At 34.2% G+C, this 15,480-nt stretch overlaps 1 protein-coding gene across 5 annotated transcripts in view; it reads right to left on the reverse strand.

Annotated features, from left to right (window-relative positions):
* STXBP5 (syntaxin binding protein 5) overlaps positions 1-15,480 on the reverse strand; it is a 105,103-nt gene that overhangs the window by 54,811 nt on the left and 34,812 nt on the right. For all 5 annotated transcript variants that reach the window (XM_072331320.1, XM_072331324.1, XM_072331321.1 and 2 more), the window contains 4 exons: positions 11,318-11,452; positions 10,176-10,239; positions 6,764-6,847; positions 841-964 (listed from right to left, as the gene is read on the reverse strand). In XM_072331320.1, the coding sequence (XP_072187421.1) occupies positions 841-964; positions 6,764-6,847; positions 10,176-10,239; positions 11,318-11,452 (407 nt within the window). The remainder of the gene's footprint in view (positions 1-840; positions 965-6,763; positions 6,848-10,175; positions 10,240-11,317; positions 11,453-15,480) is intronic.

Below are 15,480 nucleotides of genomic sequence, written 5' to 3' on the forward strand. Positions count from 1 at the left end.
ATTGATAAAAGTTGATGCAGCTGTAAAATTCTGCAGAAGATTTAATTTATAGCCCAATATAAAAATAATATAGGATAACAAGGAAACTAAAAGCTAAAGCTTCTTTTCTCTACTCTGATCCTCAGGCACACTGACTCCAGCAGGGACTTGCTGGAGTCTCAGACAAGTAAACCAAGACGCAACTTACAACAACTAAACTCAAAGATATCTCCACCATTGCGTTCGCACTTATGAGTCTGAGGTAAATAAGTTAATAAAACATGACTTAAACATGTACAACAGGCAGACCTTGCATTTGTATACAACTTCTTTAAAGAGCAGAAGTATATTTCGCAGAACACCACAACTTCCTAGATTAAAATTAATGCAGAGTTACCTGTGAAGTGTGAACAAATTACCAGATGCTAATCTTTCTCTGTTACAAACCTTTCAAAGAATTTCTATCATTATCTATACATTTAATCGTGTAACAGATGCTTATTTATTTTAATAATTGCACATTCTACACATCTGGAATTGCAATGTCAACAAAAAAATAAACTGTTTCATACTTTGGAGAGCTAACTTTAAGATCAATGTCACTGAGTAAAAATCAACCTGAAGTGTGGAGAATCAGATATCCTTGCATTGATTTGAACTCCCATTTCACAAAAACTATTTTTTGTTTGTTTGTTTGTTTTCATATTTAATCTATCAGGACTTGATATGACAAAAAGAAAAATACTATCACTGCAAAAGTAGACTTTTAATACATGTTTCTTTTAAATGTTTCCACTAAAGTTAAGATCTTATTGTGCCTTAAGAGTTGTCAAGTATATCGGGAAGCATTTTCAATCTTACCATGTGGAGTGATTGTCTGGAATGGTTTGGTGGGAGACTTTACATTCCATATGGTCAAGGTACCATCCGAGTGACTACAAATAAACTGTTTTCCTTCATGATGCCATGCCACGGAGTGGATAGCCTATGAAGAAAAAAGATAAAAAACAAAACACTGTAAGACTAGTACATTAGTATTTACTCTTACTTCTTCCTTGATGACATAATACAGCAGAACAAAATTAGAGAAAGCATTAATCAAATCATATTGCTTAGTATATTCTAAATTACCCATAGTGATATTTCAGTGCTAAAGTAATTCTTTCAGATGTTCTCCATCACGTAAGCAGCCTTCACTGTAATGACATGTTTAAGTATTGAGCAAAATATCCTGCCCATACTAAGATCATCTCAGCGAGATGATTAACTTAAAGCTTTACATATCATTTTGAGATTTTTATATGGATGTGCACAAGAGGCAAACAACAGCTGAAAACACAAGTAAAACAAGAACTGAAGTAATGATAAGATTTTTCAGAAGAAATTAAACATTTCAGTTTTAGATGATGAAAACAAAAGATTAGCTTGAGTAAGCATTCTGATATAGCTATTTTGAGGAAGTTAACAGTAAATCTTATCACAAATACAGAAATGTCTTTACATACATAAAATTAAGAAGGGAATAATTAGCCATGCCACCGGAAATCTTACTGCAGAAAAACCTGATAAATCGAGTTGCTGCCTTTAGGTGAGAGAAATACAAACAATAAAGCTGAACTCAGATAAAGCAAAGAGATTAACTAGTAAGATTAAATGACTGTTGCCATTTATGATTCCAAAAACACTGCTAGTAAATGAAGACATCATGAAATCATTTAGTGATATTTTATTTTACTTATTGCATGAAAACATCAATAAACAATGAAAATCTCAAGTATTTCTCTATTACTCAAATGGCACAGAAAGAAGTATTTCCTGATAAGAAACATGGAACTTTGATGCTGTTGTGAAAATAGAATTGCTTAATACTTATGGCAGAGACAACACTCTAGGTAAACAGAAAGCAGGAGCTGAACAGATGAATGCTAATATGCTGTACAATACCATCTTTTGGATGCATACCCTCAGTAGAGATTCTGTCTGTAACTGTAAGCAGGCCTTAGTTTCACTCCATTTCCTATGTACATATGGATTTCCTCTGCAAGGAATCCTACCAACCAACAGAAGCGTAGGCAGTAAATTACTTAGTGAAGAGCAAATCACAGAAGACAGATGTAAGATAGTTTCGCCTAAAGTGATTATACAGAGATTAGATCATCACATTTAGTAATGTTATACAGAAGAACAAGATAGCTTCCAGCAACGTGACATGGAGAATCCAAAGACTCAATGAAAGACGAAAATGACTGCATTATATGAGCGTGGAGTCTTCAATAAAAACTGATTCAATTGAAAATCGTAATAGGTCTGGATAGCTGCAGATTAAGTCGAGCATTTCTTACTCAAATTTAATCTTATTCCCTGTTTTGGGTGGAATCACTGTGGAAGACAGACGCAGTATATGAATATCATATCTGCACATATTTAGCTTTGAAACTCACACATCTTATATGAATTTACTTAGAGACAAAATCTTGGTCATTCTATCTGCGAGGCAAGAATTTAATTAGCAAATAAAAACAGGAATTATAAAAGAGATATAATGGAATCTTGAAAATAAAATTATTTACCAACAGAGTACCAAAGATAGGGATTAGGAAGTTTGAAATTATTGAGTTATCTAAAGACAGCATTTGAAAAATCTCTCTTTACTAGGAAGTTGCACAATATAATAAATAAGAATGATTCCTACACGGAGTCGGTCACCGAAGTGTAAGCCATTCTTGATGCATTTGTGCATTAATAGATCTTTAGAACCAATTTGTATAAATGGAAGGATAACTGAGAAGTGGAAGCACTATTCCTGAAAAAAGGTCAAGATAAAGGGATCTATAACAATCTATTATTGTGGAAGTGGCATTAATGTTTATGAACATAAGGAGATCGAATAAACTGAGCACAAAGAAGAAATAATTGCTAGCACAATTTCTGCAAGGAACCTGATGAGATGGAAAGAATTCTGAAAATGAATAATAGTGCCTTGGCTCTAAGACCTCGCTGACGAATTTTAAAGAACATCTGGTTAAATCTAATAATGCAGATAATATTATTTAGCACATAATAGATGCCTTACATATTTTAAAAATAATTCAAATAAATTACCTGGGCAGAACGTGAAAAACTTTTGTACAGAACACTATCTTTTACTATTACACAACTCACAACTTTTGCAAACCTGAAAAGCAATAGCAAGATGTCAAAGCTGAGAGAATTAGAACTGTTTAACCTGGAGAAGAGAGAGAGGGATCTTACCAATGCTTATAAATATTTAAAGGATGGGAGACAAGAGGATGTGGCCAGGCTCTTTTTGGTGTTGTGTAGCAACAGGACAAGGGGCAATGGGCACAAACTGGAACATGAGAAGTTCCATCTGAACATGAGAAAAAAACTTCTTTACATTGAGGGTGACAAGGCACTGGAACAAGATGCCCAGAGAGATTTTGGAGTCTCCTTCTTTTGAGATATTCAAATCCTTCCTAGATAATTTCCTGTCTAATCCACTGTAGGGAACCTGCTTTAGCAGGGGTTGGACTAGATGCTCTCCAGAGGTCTCTTCCAACCACTAAGACTCCGTGATCCAGGTGTAGCATAATCTCCTGAAGATCATGGAGTTTATTTTGGTGCGACAGAATGTGCAAGACATAAAGACTGTGTAGACACGCTTTGGTTTCTGATAAGTCATATGTCAAGGTTGTGCTCCCTTCATCCATTTTTGTTTTATTTATTTTTAAATCCCACAGGCTAATTCAACATGCTTTTATTGCTGCAAAATAATCTCTTACAGTCAGTCATGTACAACAAGATTGAACCTAAAAATAGTAATCAGTAATATACTCATTGAATTAATACTATCAAAGCATAAATTAAATCAGGACAAACGAAATACTTGGAAGAACAGACTTATTAGTAACTAAAACAAGTTATTTTAAAGGTTCCACTTATTTATTTATTTGTTTGTTTTTCTTGCTGTTGTTACAAACCAACTTACATTTGAGACATTTGTTTTACTTCTTTCAGGACTGTTAATATAGAAAGGGGAACATCTGCAGGATGAACTGCACTCTACAGAGGAAAAAAGTACTTAAAAACATATCCCCTGTGTTTGGACATAAAAGACTTAAAAATGATGCAAAAATAATTCAGTCTTTTTTTTTTCCCATCAGTCTGTCCAAGAGGGGAAAAAAATAAAAATAAAGCATGTTTGAAGGAAAGTTTAGCAGAAAGTTTTCTTAAGACATGTTCCTTTAAAGCTGCAGTTTCATTGCATCACATCCTCCAATTTCTGAGAATAATGTTACATTCATGCATTCTAATGAATTCTCTATAGAGTTGTCTTTGTATTAGATTGCTACTATAATGAAAAGTATATGCACCTTACAGTTTAGGATCTCAATTGTGATAAAAAAGATCAAGAACAAATTTTAACTAAATTCCCTGCTGTAAGTTGGAATACTGTGCAGGGGATAATACTTAGACTACCAGCACTACTACTAACCATGACCTAAGGCTACCTACTCCAACCAAGGTCAAGCAGAAATATGGCTAAAACTGTTTTATGCAACGGTGCTATTGTTATCCACCCTTTAAGCATTCCTTTCCTTGGGATGAGTGCTCCTACTTTTGTGCTTTATCAGGGTAGAGCAATGGGTAGGCATGCATTTTCAGACAAGAAAACATGGGTAGTGTTCCACTGACCTAACTCTCAGGCAATAAATCAACCTGCCATATGACAACATTGGAATTTGCCTCAAGAGAACCTCTTCAGTTGTCAGAAAATTCTGAAAAGAGACAACCAGAAAGTTTAAGAAGCTGTAATAAGATTCTGTTTGTTTTGTTGTTTTTTTTTTTTCCCCAATGGAAAATGTGGCCATTTTGCCACAATGTGGCCATTTTGCCACAAAACTCTGATCATGAAGGAAGGTTGATTTCATTGTTTGTGATTAGCACAAGACAGTCAAGGGATAGCATTTAGACCCCCAGATGCTTGTGGAATTTTGGGTCAAAAAGTTACATTAACGATAGTGGTAGATTGCGCTGCCCCCAATTTGTTTTTGGAGAATAATCTCAATTAAAAAGTGATAAGAGCAGAGGAAAGCAATCCAATAGCAGAGTTTTTAAATAGTCTTCACAATATAAATGTGCTTGATCATCCTGTTTTTGACATATGATGAAGCCTAGACACCAATTAACAGCCAGCTGTTTTCAAAATGTAGCAATGCACTTCTCCTAGCAATACATTTCTACTAGGAAAACACTGCACAGTTAGAGAAAAACCTGCTCCATTGTCCTGACAGAGGCATGTGTAGCTGTGCTGCAGCACCAAGCTCTGATGTAACTCCCAGCAGCAACAAAGATCACATCCTAGATAGAGCACTGGGATTTTTGAACAAGTGTAGACTTAGGCTTCACCTCCTCAGCAATGGGTGACTGAATTTAAATATGACTACACAATTAACTAGCATTATCAGAAGCATATCTATTCTCAATAGGGTTAAAGATAGAAAATGTTTTCCCAATGCTAATATGCAAGCCTGACTGACCAAACATGTTCCCTCCATGACACACTTTACCAGCTTATTTTGCAGCTCAGACAGAAAGGAAAGAAGGGAGATTTCTCACAAGGTAGCATTTCCTATGTATGAAGAAGGAGTTCTCAAATATGCCAAGACTGAACAAAGTTGCTCTAGCTTTCCTGATTGTCAGTTCCATATTCATAAGAACTCTTATCAAGAAGCAGTGATGCACCAATAAAAAAGTTGAAACTGCAAACTGCATGAAATCCAACTTCAAAAAGGGAGCATTGTTCTATCTTCCCTATTACAAGATAAGATTTAAGTAATTTGCCCACTGAAGAAATAATTTGTTATTTAACAGTGAATAGATGAGAGCCAACTTCATACATTAATTCTTTGTTCAAACGGGTATTTTTCTTAAAGAGTAATCTGAACTCATAGAAGGGCCACACTTCAACTTTTAATAAAAACTTCAAGGGCTGTTGAATTACTATTATTTTTTTATTATTGTTATTTTAAGTAAAGCAGTCATACCATACGTTGATTCCCACTAATGAGAACTCATTAAGCAAAGGATCTGACCTCAGGTATTTCATTACTTCTTTGTCAGAGGAAAAAAATAAATAAATAAATCAAATTGAGTAAGCAGATGTATTCACTTAGACATCCTCAAGTCAGAATCACAGAATGGCTTGTGTTGGAAGGAGCCTCAAAACAATCCAGTTCCAGCCCACCACTGTGGGCAGAGTGGCCACCCACTAGGTCAGGCTGCCCAAGGCCCCATTCACCCTGGTCTGGATGGCCTCCAGGAATGGGGTGTCCACAGCTTCTCTGGGCAGCTTGTGCCAGTGCCTCACCACCCTCTCAGTGAAAGAAATTCAGTGGTTTCATTTCTTCCCACTTTTCAGAATATGAAAGAAGTTCTAAATTACAACAATTGCAAAGCCATTTTATTTTAACCAAAGACTCAGGCATTTAACATAGGAGAAAGTCACACTTTTTCAACCAAAAAAAAATGGAGCTGGAAGGTCCACCCCGTTAACAATGGCAGAGAAAAGTAATCCATGCCACCATTATTTGCAACAAACTTCAGATAGCAAACACTTCTTCAGACAGAAGATTCCTTTATATAAACCCTGTGTCTCTTATAGAGAAAGCTTCAAGTATTTACCATTTCAAAGGGACCAATTTGTTAATTCACTGGCTACAGAATAATTGTTAGAACTCTGAATGATGTTCTCTTATCATGCAGTGCAGACAAAAAAATTTACCTCATCATGTGTGTATCTGTAATCAGCCTTCTTTGACTTCAGATCCCATAATACCACTGTTCCTGACTCAAAGCCAATCAGGAGCTGCAATAATAAGCAAAAATATCAAGTCTTTACAGGGATAAGCAAAGTACCATTTACATAACCTGTAGATCTTGTCCAGAAGAGATGAGGCATAACACTAGATGAAGTAACTACAAGTGATTATGATGACAGAAATTAGTGACAAGTTGTGAAGACTTCAACATTTGAGATTTATCTTGTGCTGGATTTCACTCTCCTAAATTTTCAGTTAATGGAATACTAATACAACTGACATTCGTCCAACATAAAATAAATAAATAAATAAATAAATTTCCAAGTACTCTTTGGAAATCCCTCCGAGTTCCAGAAAGCTCAACATTAAGCTCCTTCCTAACTTTACTTCTTTCAGAATGAAAATCAGGGTTGAAGGGAGCACTTTTTCTTCATTAATGTCTTCCTCAGTGGAATTTCTTATGCTTAGATTTACAGGAAGAACACATTGTCCCTCCTGAAGTTCTAGGTTCATTGTCTCTAAGAAAAACAATACTATAAACTTTCTCCAGCTGTTAATCAAAATAGAGATAATATGTTAAAGAAAGAGATAATTGGCTAAAGAAACACAATCAATATTAGTTATTTGAGAGGAAAGTTAGAGAGAAATTAAAGAAAACCATTTCCACAAGGAACAAAGATCCAAATTGCTCTTAACGATTGCTCTAACACACTGAGTATTTAAGTGTTTTGTTTTCCTATCTTAAGCGACACTTCTCTTAATGAAAACAAACCAAGGTCAACATCAGGCAGTAGCAGAATGTAATGCAGCTTGCTATTACATAGCAGCTAGATCTATTCTGAGAGCCTTTTTTCTTACAATATTGTTAAGTGGTTCCAAGCATCAAGTAGCAGGCCTTCAACTTTTTTTTCCCCTCAGCATGGACATATAGAAATCGAATGTCTACAGAGATGTATTCAGTATCAAATAAACTTATCTCATGGAGCATCCTTCATACTATAAGAAAAACACTCTCGTCCCAATACATGCCATTGTTGTCAGAGAGATCTACATCAATATGGTTTATTGCTGTACCTAGACATATTACATGGATAGTTTTTTCAGTATTAAGATTTTCAAAGCTGGCAATCCTTTCCAAAAAGAAAGTAACAGTATCTCCAAACAGCTTACCGATGATATATTTCCTCTATTTCATTGCAATATAGCACCAAAATGCCCTAAACATGTTTGATCCAGTGAAAGTGAGTATATATTTTTTCCTCACTACAGTATCATATATACTATTAATTAAAATAATCTTTCTTACCATAAGTCATATTTTATAGTTTGTTTATTTTAACTTTAAACTTCAACCTTCTCTTTATCATGGTTTTTCTACCTGAAAAAGTTTTAAGAAATGAGTATGCAGGATGTCCTTGTAACTACACAGGCTTTTTATTTTTACGAATATTTTTCATATTAGAAAAAGGACAGTAAGGTCATTCTAAAAGACTGACCTACATTTTGATGGATAAAACAATAAGCCTTTAACATTAATTGAAAAATTTTAAGCACTAAAATGTGGGTACAATACACCAGACTGAACTGATCACTAGTCTTTTCTAAAGTTACCATAGTTTCATTACTTTTATGTTCTGTGGTCCATGATTTTGGAATGTGATTCAGACCTAACCCTGCAGATAAATCTAGTAGCTACACATGCTTATTTTAATGAGTTTCAGATGAATGGAAAAGCTGTACTTATTAAATTCTTTTTGCAGCAAATCTATGTGTGTTTAGGTTATAAGCTTATAATTACCATGTTATTAAAATACTCAAACCACTGGTGAGGCAATACTATCATTGCCTAATGTCTTCACTTTTATCCACTGCTAACTTGTCAAATCAACTGAACATAAGCAGAAAAATAGTATTTCTACTGCACACATGGAACAGGAGAAGGAAAATATTTTCACTTTCTCATTCAAGGTTCTTCACATTTGCAAGTTCAACACACTTTGACACACCTGAGCAATTACGCTGACAGACATTCAGAAATTAATTCCTCAATACATTCAATCACCTGTGCCTGAATACTCCAGAGGGTAGTCATTAATCAATCTATTTCAAGTGGCATCAAGGTCTCTGTGGTATATCAGGCTAAATTATAACCATACTCTTGTCAGGGGCCCACACACTTTTGGAAGAGATGTGTACTAATTTTCAAATTCCTTTGGCAAATTCTACTTTACATTGAGAAAGTTAAGAAAAACTCTTCCCATTTACTCTTCACTGTGAACCAAAGGACCCAAGCAGAATTTGCAGTTTGATTTGCTAAATAATTACATGAGTCAAAAAAGCTAAACAAGCCCAAGATCCTCCAAAAGGTAGAAGGGTTATATGATCGCTTCCTTAAGGCTTAGAGAAGATTTCTGACACCTGAAGCACAGACTCGGTCTTTCAATCATGACTGAAGTACACAGTGAATTACAGCATAACACTTGGTCATGTACAAGTGATTTTATAACATACAACAAGACTACAGAAATACGGCACCTGGGAAATAGATAACACAAATGGGTAAGACAAAAACAGAGAATACGTTCTAGCACAAACAGAAGCATATCTTTATACAGGCTCCTGAGGATTACCAAGAATTCATTGTTTTCTAGCACAAGGTCCTCATCCCAGTGTAAAGAAAGAAACAGAGTAGAACAGACCTTGGCTACACAGCCAAAAAAGCACTGAATTAAGGCATCTAGCAGAATATCCCTTCTCTATTAAGAAAGTGCAGTACTATAGTAATTGCTGTTGCACAGAAAATAAGAGTTTACATTTAATCTCACCGCCTTCTATTTTATTTGATTTATTTAAACCTTCATTGTGAACTTAAGTTATCCATTCCATATCATTTTTGCATGCACCCTGTAAGAGATCTTCCAGAGAAAAGAGTAATATCTGAAGTTTTATTCTAGTAATGCAGAAGAAACTTCTGCATTTAGGTTACAGGCGTCTTTTTGGTTTGTTTGTTCAGTAACATTTTAATTTTTACCAGAATAATTAACATGCCTTGGTTGTGATTTCAAGCATTTTTTTCAATGAAACATTTTTAGCTGTGTTTTCAAACATTTCTGATTACAGGATGCATTCAGCTATTCTAGTAATACTTCCTACAGTCGTATCTGCATCTTGCTTCATGCTATTTTGAAAGCCTAAAGCCTTGATTTAGGCTTTCCTTCATGTATCTAATATGATCCTCAGCTATTTAATCCTTTCTTTTTAATGAAGGTGTACTCATATTTGGAATATATCTATATATCTATATCTATCTATCTATCTATCTATATATAAATCTTACTTGAAAAGTTTATTGAGTAGTCTACAATTATACCCTACCTTTCCTTCATCCATTGGATTGTCACTGATGTGGACAATAGGACCTGGGTGAGATTTGGATGACCTAAACGATAAACAAATACAATTAAAAGAAAAGAAATAGGTATGTCCAAAACAGCATTTCATAAGACGATTACAAGTGATATAAAAAGGATATATTTATGTACTCTCACAGCGAAACAACAAGATTACCCCTACTACTACAGCCTCCTGAATTTGAACATAGAAAATATCATACTAATTAAAAAAACACATCAGTAGTCTAAATGCCTCTTTTCTTCAAAAACTAGGATGCAGCAGACTTCCATCTTGTTGTATTTCTGCATACTCACAGGAGATTATCTAAACATATTCTAACTCCAAAAACAATAGCTATTACAGGCAGGACCAAACCCATGCTATTATTTCTATAAAGCTTTGCTTCCTATAATTGTACATTATCTAGAAAGCTACATTTTTGTTTTCTTCTTTCTTCTACCTTGAACATTTGAGGACAAGAGAATATAATACATTTTCTAAACCATTAATTTTTCAATGAAAAAAAATTAAAAAAAACTTTTTCTTGAACTTAATATTATTTATATCCTTATAATTGCTGTAAAAAATTACACTTATTTGAATTCATATTTTAAATGAGTAATGTCACAATGTACATTTCTTATACTCTAGAAGATACTATAAGAATTACTAAAGCCAATTATTCCCGAAGACACGCTGATGTTATACAGAGTTCTGGGCATCACAGCATGAAGTTAAATCAGAAATAGTTTTCATAAATATCAAAACAAATCTACATATGGACTTAACTTCCCCTCCAATTGCAGAAAGTGACTTGCAAACCCTAATATAAGCCACAGCATATTTAATGTATGTACTTTTTCCTAATTCTTTAATAACTGCAGATTCTTATGTCTATTCCAGGCACTATGGTAAGAGCATTACAGGCTTAATGATAATGGTTATGTTAACATTATCACTTCATTTTTATGAGAATAAAAGTTATTTACATGTTTATGTACTTTGCCCATAAATTTGGTGTACAGAGAATATTAGGTAAGAATATATTTTCTGCATCTGATATTAACAACATTTAGGACACTTTTGTTCTCTCCCCTCAATAGACAATACTTGATTACACTCACAGTTCAATGGCTTTATTCCACATGATGACATAGCCTGAGAGAGTAAATGATTCCACATTGACAATGTGAATGTTTCCTCTTTCAGTGCCCACATACAGCCATTTACTTTGGAAAGGCAGATGACAAAATGTTATCCTGAAAAAGAACACCACCAGAAAAAGGGATTAAAAGTCCACATTTCCAAAGGGTAGAAGAAATGCAGCAAACAGTATGCAGGTAGACAAATCAGTATAATCAGTACGTGATGAAAGAGATTCACAGACAAGGTAAAGCTTAGAAAAAAACACAAAATATAAACCAAAATATTCTAAGACTGCTAAGTCATTCAGATATAAATCACACAGCAACCTTTGAAAATTATCACATTGAATGTTATTCCTCAAGATTGCTGTCATTTTAAACTTAGAATACAATACTCCTATGTTATAATCTATAAATCTCCCTTCAGAATCTATTTAATTCCAGGTGATGAAGAACAGAGGATTGTTAGAATTAACCCACTACTACTTTTCAAGCTGGTTTTGAGTGAGGGGACAGAGAGAAAATAGAACCTAATAAATGTATGTTTAAATATGAGCCAAAGCATTCCACAAAGAGGAAACCTGAAAAAAAACAAAACAAAACAAAAAAAAACACAACAAACAACTTGAGACCTAAACAATTCTAAAAGTTATTTAAAATTTAGTTTAAAGTTGGTGATATCATTTTAATCAAACCACATTTTAATTTCCCACCTTTTATTTCTTATCTCTTTTCTCTGTTGCTAAATGGAAATAACTGAACAAAATCCACATGGTTATTGCTGTTGGTACCAAAAGAGAAGTATTTATTTATTTCTTTATTAACTGTACCCCCAGTTAAAATGTCATTATTTTAAAGTTTGGTTATTCCCGGCATCTGGAATCCTGCTTATTTTTCACATTGTCATCAAAATTGACATGGCGATGAAGCCTGCTTAGGAACTGCAGATTCTAAAGTATTTGAGTTTTCCATATAACAGAAATAGAGAAGTTAGAGTCTAAAAAATTTCCAGAAGATGTTTTAGAGTCTATGATAACGCAGTGATAATGATAAGGTAAAATAACTATGAAATGGAAATTTTTCCTGTCAGCTCTAATCCTAAACTTTACAGATTTATTCTTATTTTCTCCCAGTTGGACTCCCTTCTTGTCAAATGCATGCATCATTTCACAGGCCTGTTAATAATTATTTATGCAAAGTACAGAATTATATCCTTTGCATTATAAGTTCTATATGCATATTTAACTTCAGCACAAAAGCAAATGGTAAAAGCAGCAATGGAGAAGCCTACTAACATTTGAAAAGACATTTCTTTGTATTACAGATTTCAGAAGTTATAGCTTTTCTTGCAATGTTACCTGGATCTTTTTTATATCACTAATATACTTCTACTTAGGAAATGTAGTTTGCTCAGGCAAAACTTCAGTTTACCCATTTTCAAATTTTTTTATTTCTTATGCTTTAAAATTTAAGCACAAAGGTTGTACTAGAATTTTGCATTGATGTTTTACAGAAAAAAGGGCTATATATAAGATCTAAAGAGCTTCAATTTGTTCAATTTGTCTGCAAACCTTTTTACAATATATACTAATTTGCAAGCACTGCTGCTTAAACATTTGACTATAATCAACTTGCTTGAAAGACACAAATGATTTTAAGTTAAATCACACACACATACATCTACTAGACAGGCTTCCCAAATACCACTGTCCAGTAACATATTCTCCCCCACTATGAACAGGTAATGGGGTAGAAGAAGCAAGGCAGCATGAGACAAGATAAAGAAACCCTCAGCAATTTGCAATGCTGTAGCTTTTTTTCTCTCTTTTTTTTTTTTTTTTTTTTTTTTTTGGCCAGGATTGCATCTTTGCATCTGCCAGAAGAAGCTGGCAGCCACATCAGCTGGATCTAAAATTGTGGTCTAGCAGCCAGAAAGAGTATTCAGGGGTAGGGCCATGGGTATATCTGTATTGATTTGTAAGTTAATATTATCACCTATAGGCGTCCAACACGCGTTATAAAAAACTAATCTATTTTGTGTCATTTAAAGGTGGACTGAAGTATAAGTTGAAGCAGCAACTCTGACTACCATAGCAAAAGGGCAACAACTGAAGGAAAAAAGTGTTCATCTCAATACTTTTGATGCCTTTATGGAATAGCTCTACATTATGCAGCTCTATTCAATTTACTGTCTTTTCTGTGCAGCAGAGATTAGTTTTGTCAACAGTCAGCAAGCAGTGAAATGCTTCCACACCAAGAGTAAATTACATTCGACCAAGTAGCTTTTACAAAATCTCAAAGTTGGGAGCTTGACAAGATTTCAGAATCGTAAGTACAAAGCAGTGTTCCCAGCCTTATCTTTCCAAGTGTGCTTTTACCAGCCTTCTATAATCAGAGTCTTGTATGATGCCTATATAACTATAAAATATTCCTTTAGAATTTGCATGGTTCACAGACCTGATGACTAGCTAAATCCAAGAGGAATTCATCATGCCAATCATGCCATGATGAAAGAATCACTATTTCACAGAATCACAGAATGGTTTGGGTTGGAAGGGACCATTTAGTTCCAAACTGGACAGAGACTGACAGCATCACAGAAACACTGAACTCAAGGAAAATTTTTTGCCAAAACTTTTCTAGAATACAGATCTAGCAATCAGTCAAGAGCAGAGTACCAGATGTTTTCTTTCCTGCATCAAACTGCTTTGACAAAAAACACCAGGAGAGAGGCAACCATTAAAAAAATAGGCCAGTCTTGCACTTCTGAAGAAACACCTTAAGTGGGACTGCATGAGCAAGTGATGACAGAAGGAAAGCTTTTGCAGGCAGTTCTTCCATGGCACAACAAATTCATCATATTATCTCCCTAGAAATTTTTTTACCTCATTATTTGTGATGCTGATGTCATAATGCTAGTATTGTGCACTGTACTTTATTCCACATATTTTGCTTCTCCATCCCTGTGCAAACAAATAAGTCCCTTCATAGAATAAAGCAATCTCTCCAAGATTTTTTTAAAATCTAAAATCTACACCATGATTTAAATATATGCCAATGTTACTGCTAAAATGAGGTACTGTTATGCAACCCCAAAACAGTCAGCATAGTTCTGAAGTAACTGTTCTTCTCCAAAAGCACAAATTCTTCCTCCTCACTGCAAACACATTCACAATGCCACTTTTCCACCTCACCCCTAAAAAGCCCAAACACAACAACAGAAGCCAAGAAAAAGTTTAACTGTGAAATATGTTTGTCAGAGTTTGGCCAACAGTTCTCAGAATAATGATTACATACAGAAAATTCAGGGTTACATTAGCAGTGGAAAATATTGATAAAAGTCCTAAACTTCACAAAAAACACATACATATATATACTGCACTTAGAATATACCTTGTGCTACTGCTTATAGAAAAGTACTAGAAATGATGGAAGTCTTTAAGCAGCCACTTGGAAATCTACAGAAAATATTTTCTTTCTTTACTGCAGACCATGTCTTTTCTAATAATCTGTTCAAATTAGTTAAGAAAATTCTTGATTGCAGTAGTGTCACAACATACAACTAAATAGTAATTATAGCAAATTATAGTATTCCCTAGCAGAACTTAATTATGGAAAACTCAAAGAATAAAGTTTATTACATTAACATGTAAGCAGGTTAACTACTCCAATTAAGGGAAATATTAAGTAAAAAAGATGGACTGTTATCTTGAGCGTATTATTATGACAACAAACTTCCTTCTAAATTAATCTTTACCTTCCCTTAGTCTGCTTCATTATGAAGTACTACATTCTTCAGAATTTGCGCAGCTTTAACAAAGCACAGCATCAAATGCTTAGACAAATGACAAAGGCTGATAACAGGTTTACTTTTTAGGTAATTAAAACTATTCCTACAACCTCACTCTACCATTATAGGTCAGTAGTTACTATAAGTACATTAGCTGATCAAATCATTACCAGAAATGCAAAATTAATTTTTTTTAAGAGCAACCTTAACCTACCAAAGTTGCCTTCTGCATATTTTTCTCTCTCTTCAAGCTTTCATATATAGGATAGCCACCATATAAAACACAAAAACTTTTAAGTCCTATGGTAGACTAGATTTTATATCCATGGTCCCCATGTCAGTGTCTTCAAAG

The sequence above is a fragment of the Excalfactoria chinensis genome, chromosome 3 (assembly GCF_039878825.1).
Source record: "Excalfactoria chinensis isolate bCotChi1 chromosome 3, bCotChi1.hap2, whole genome shotgun sequence".
Classification (NCBI taxonomy): Eukaryota; Metazoa; Chordata; class Aves; order Galliformes; family Phasianidae; genus Excalfactoria; species Excalfactoria chinensis.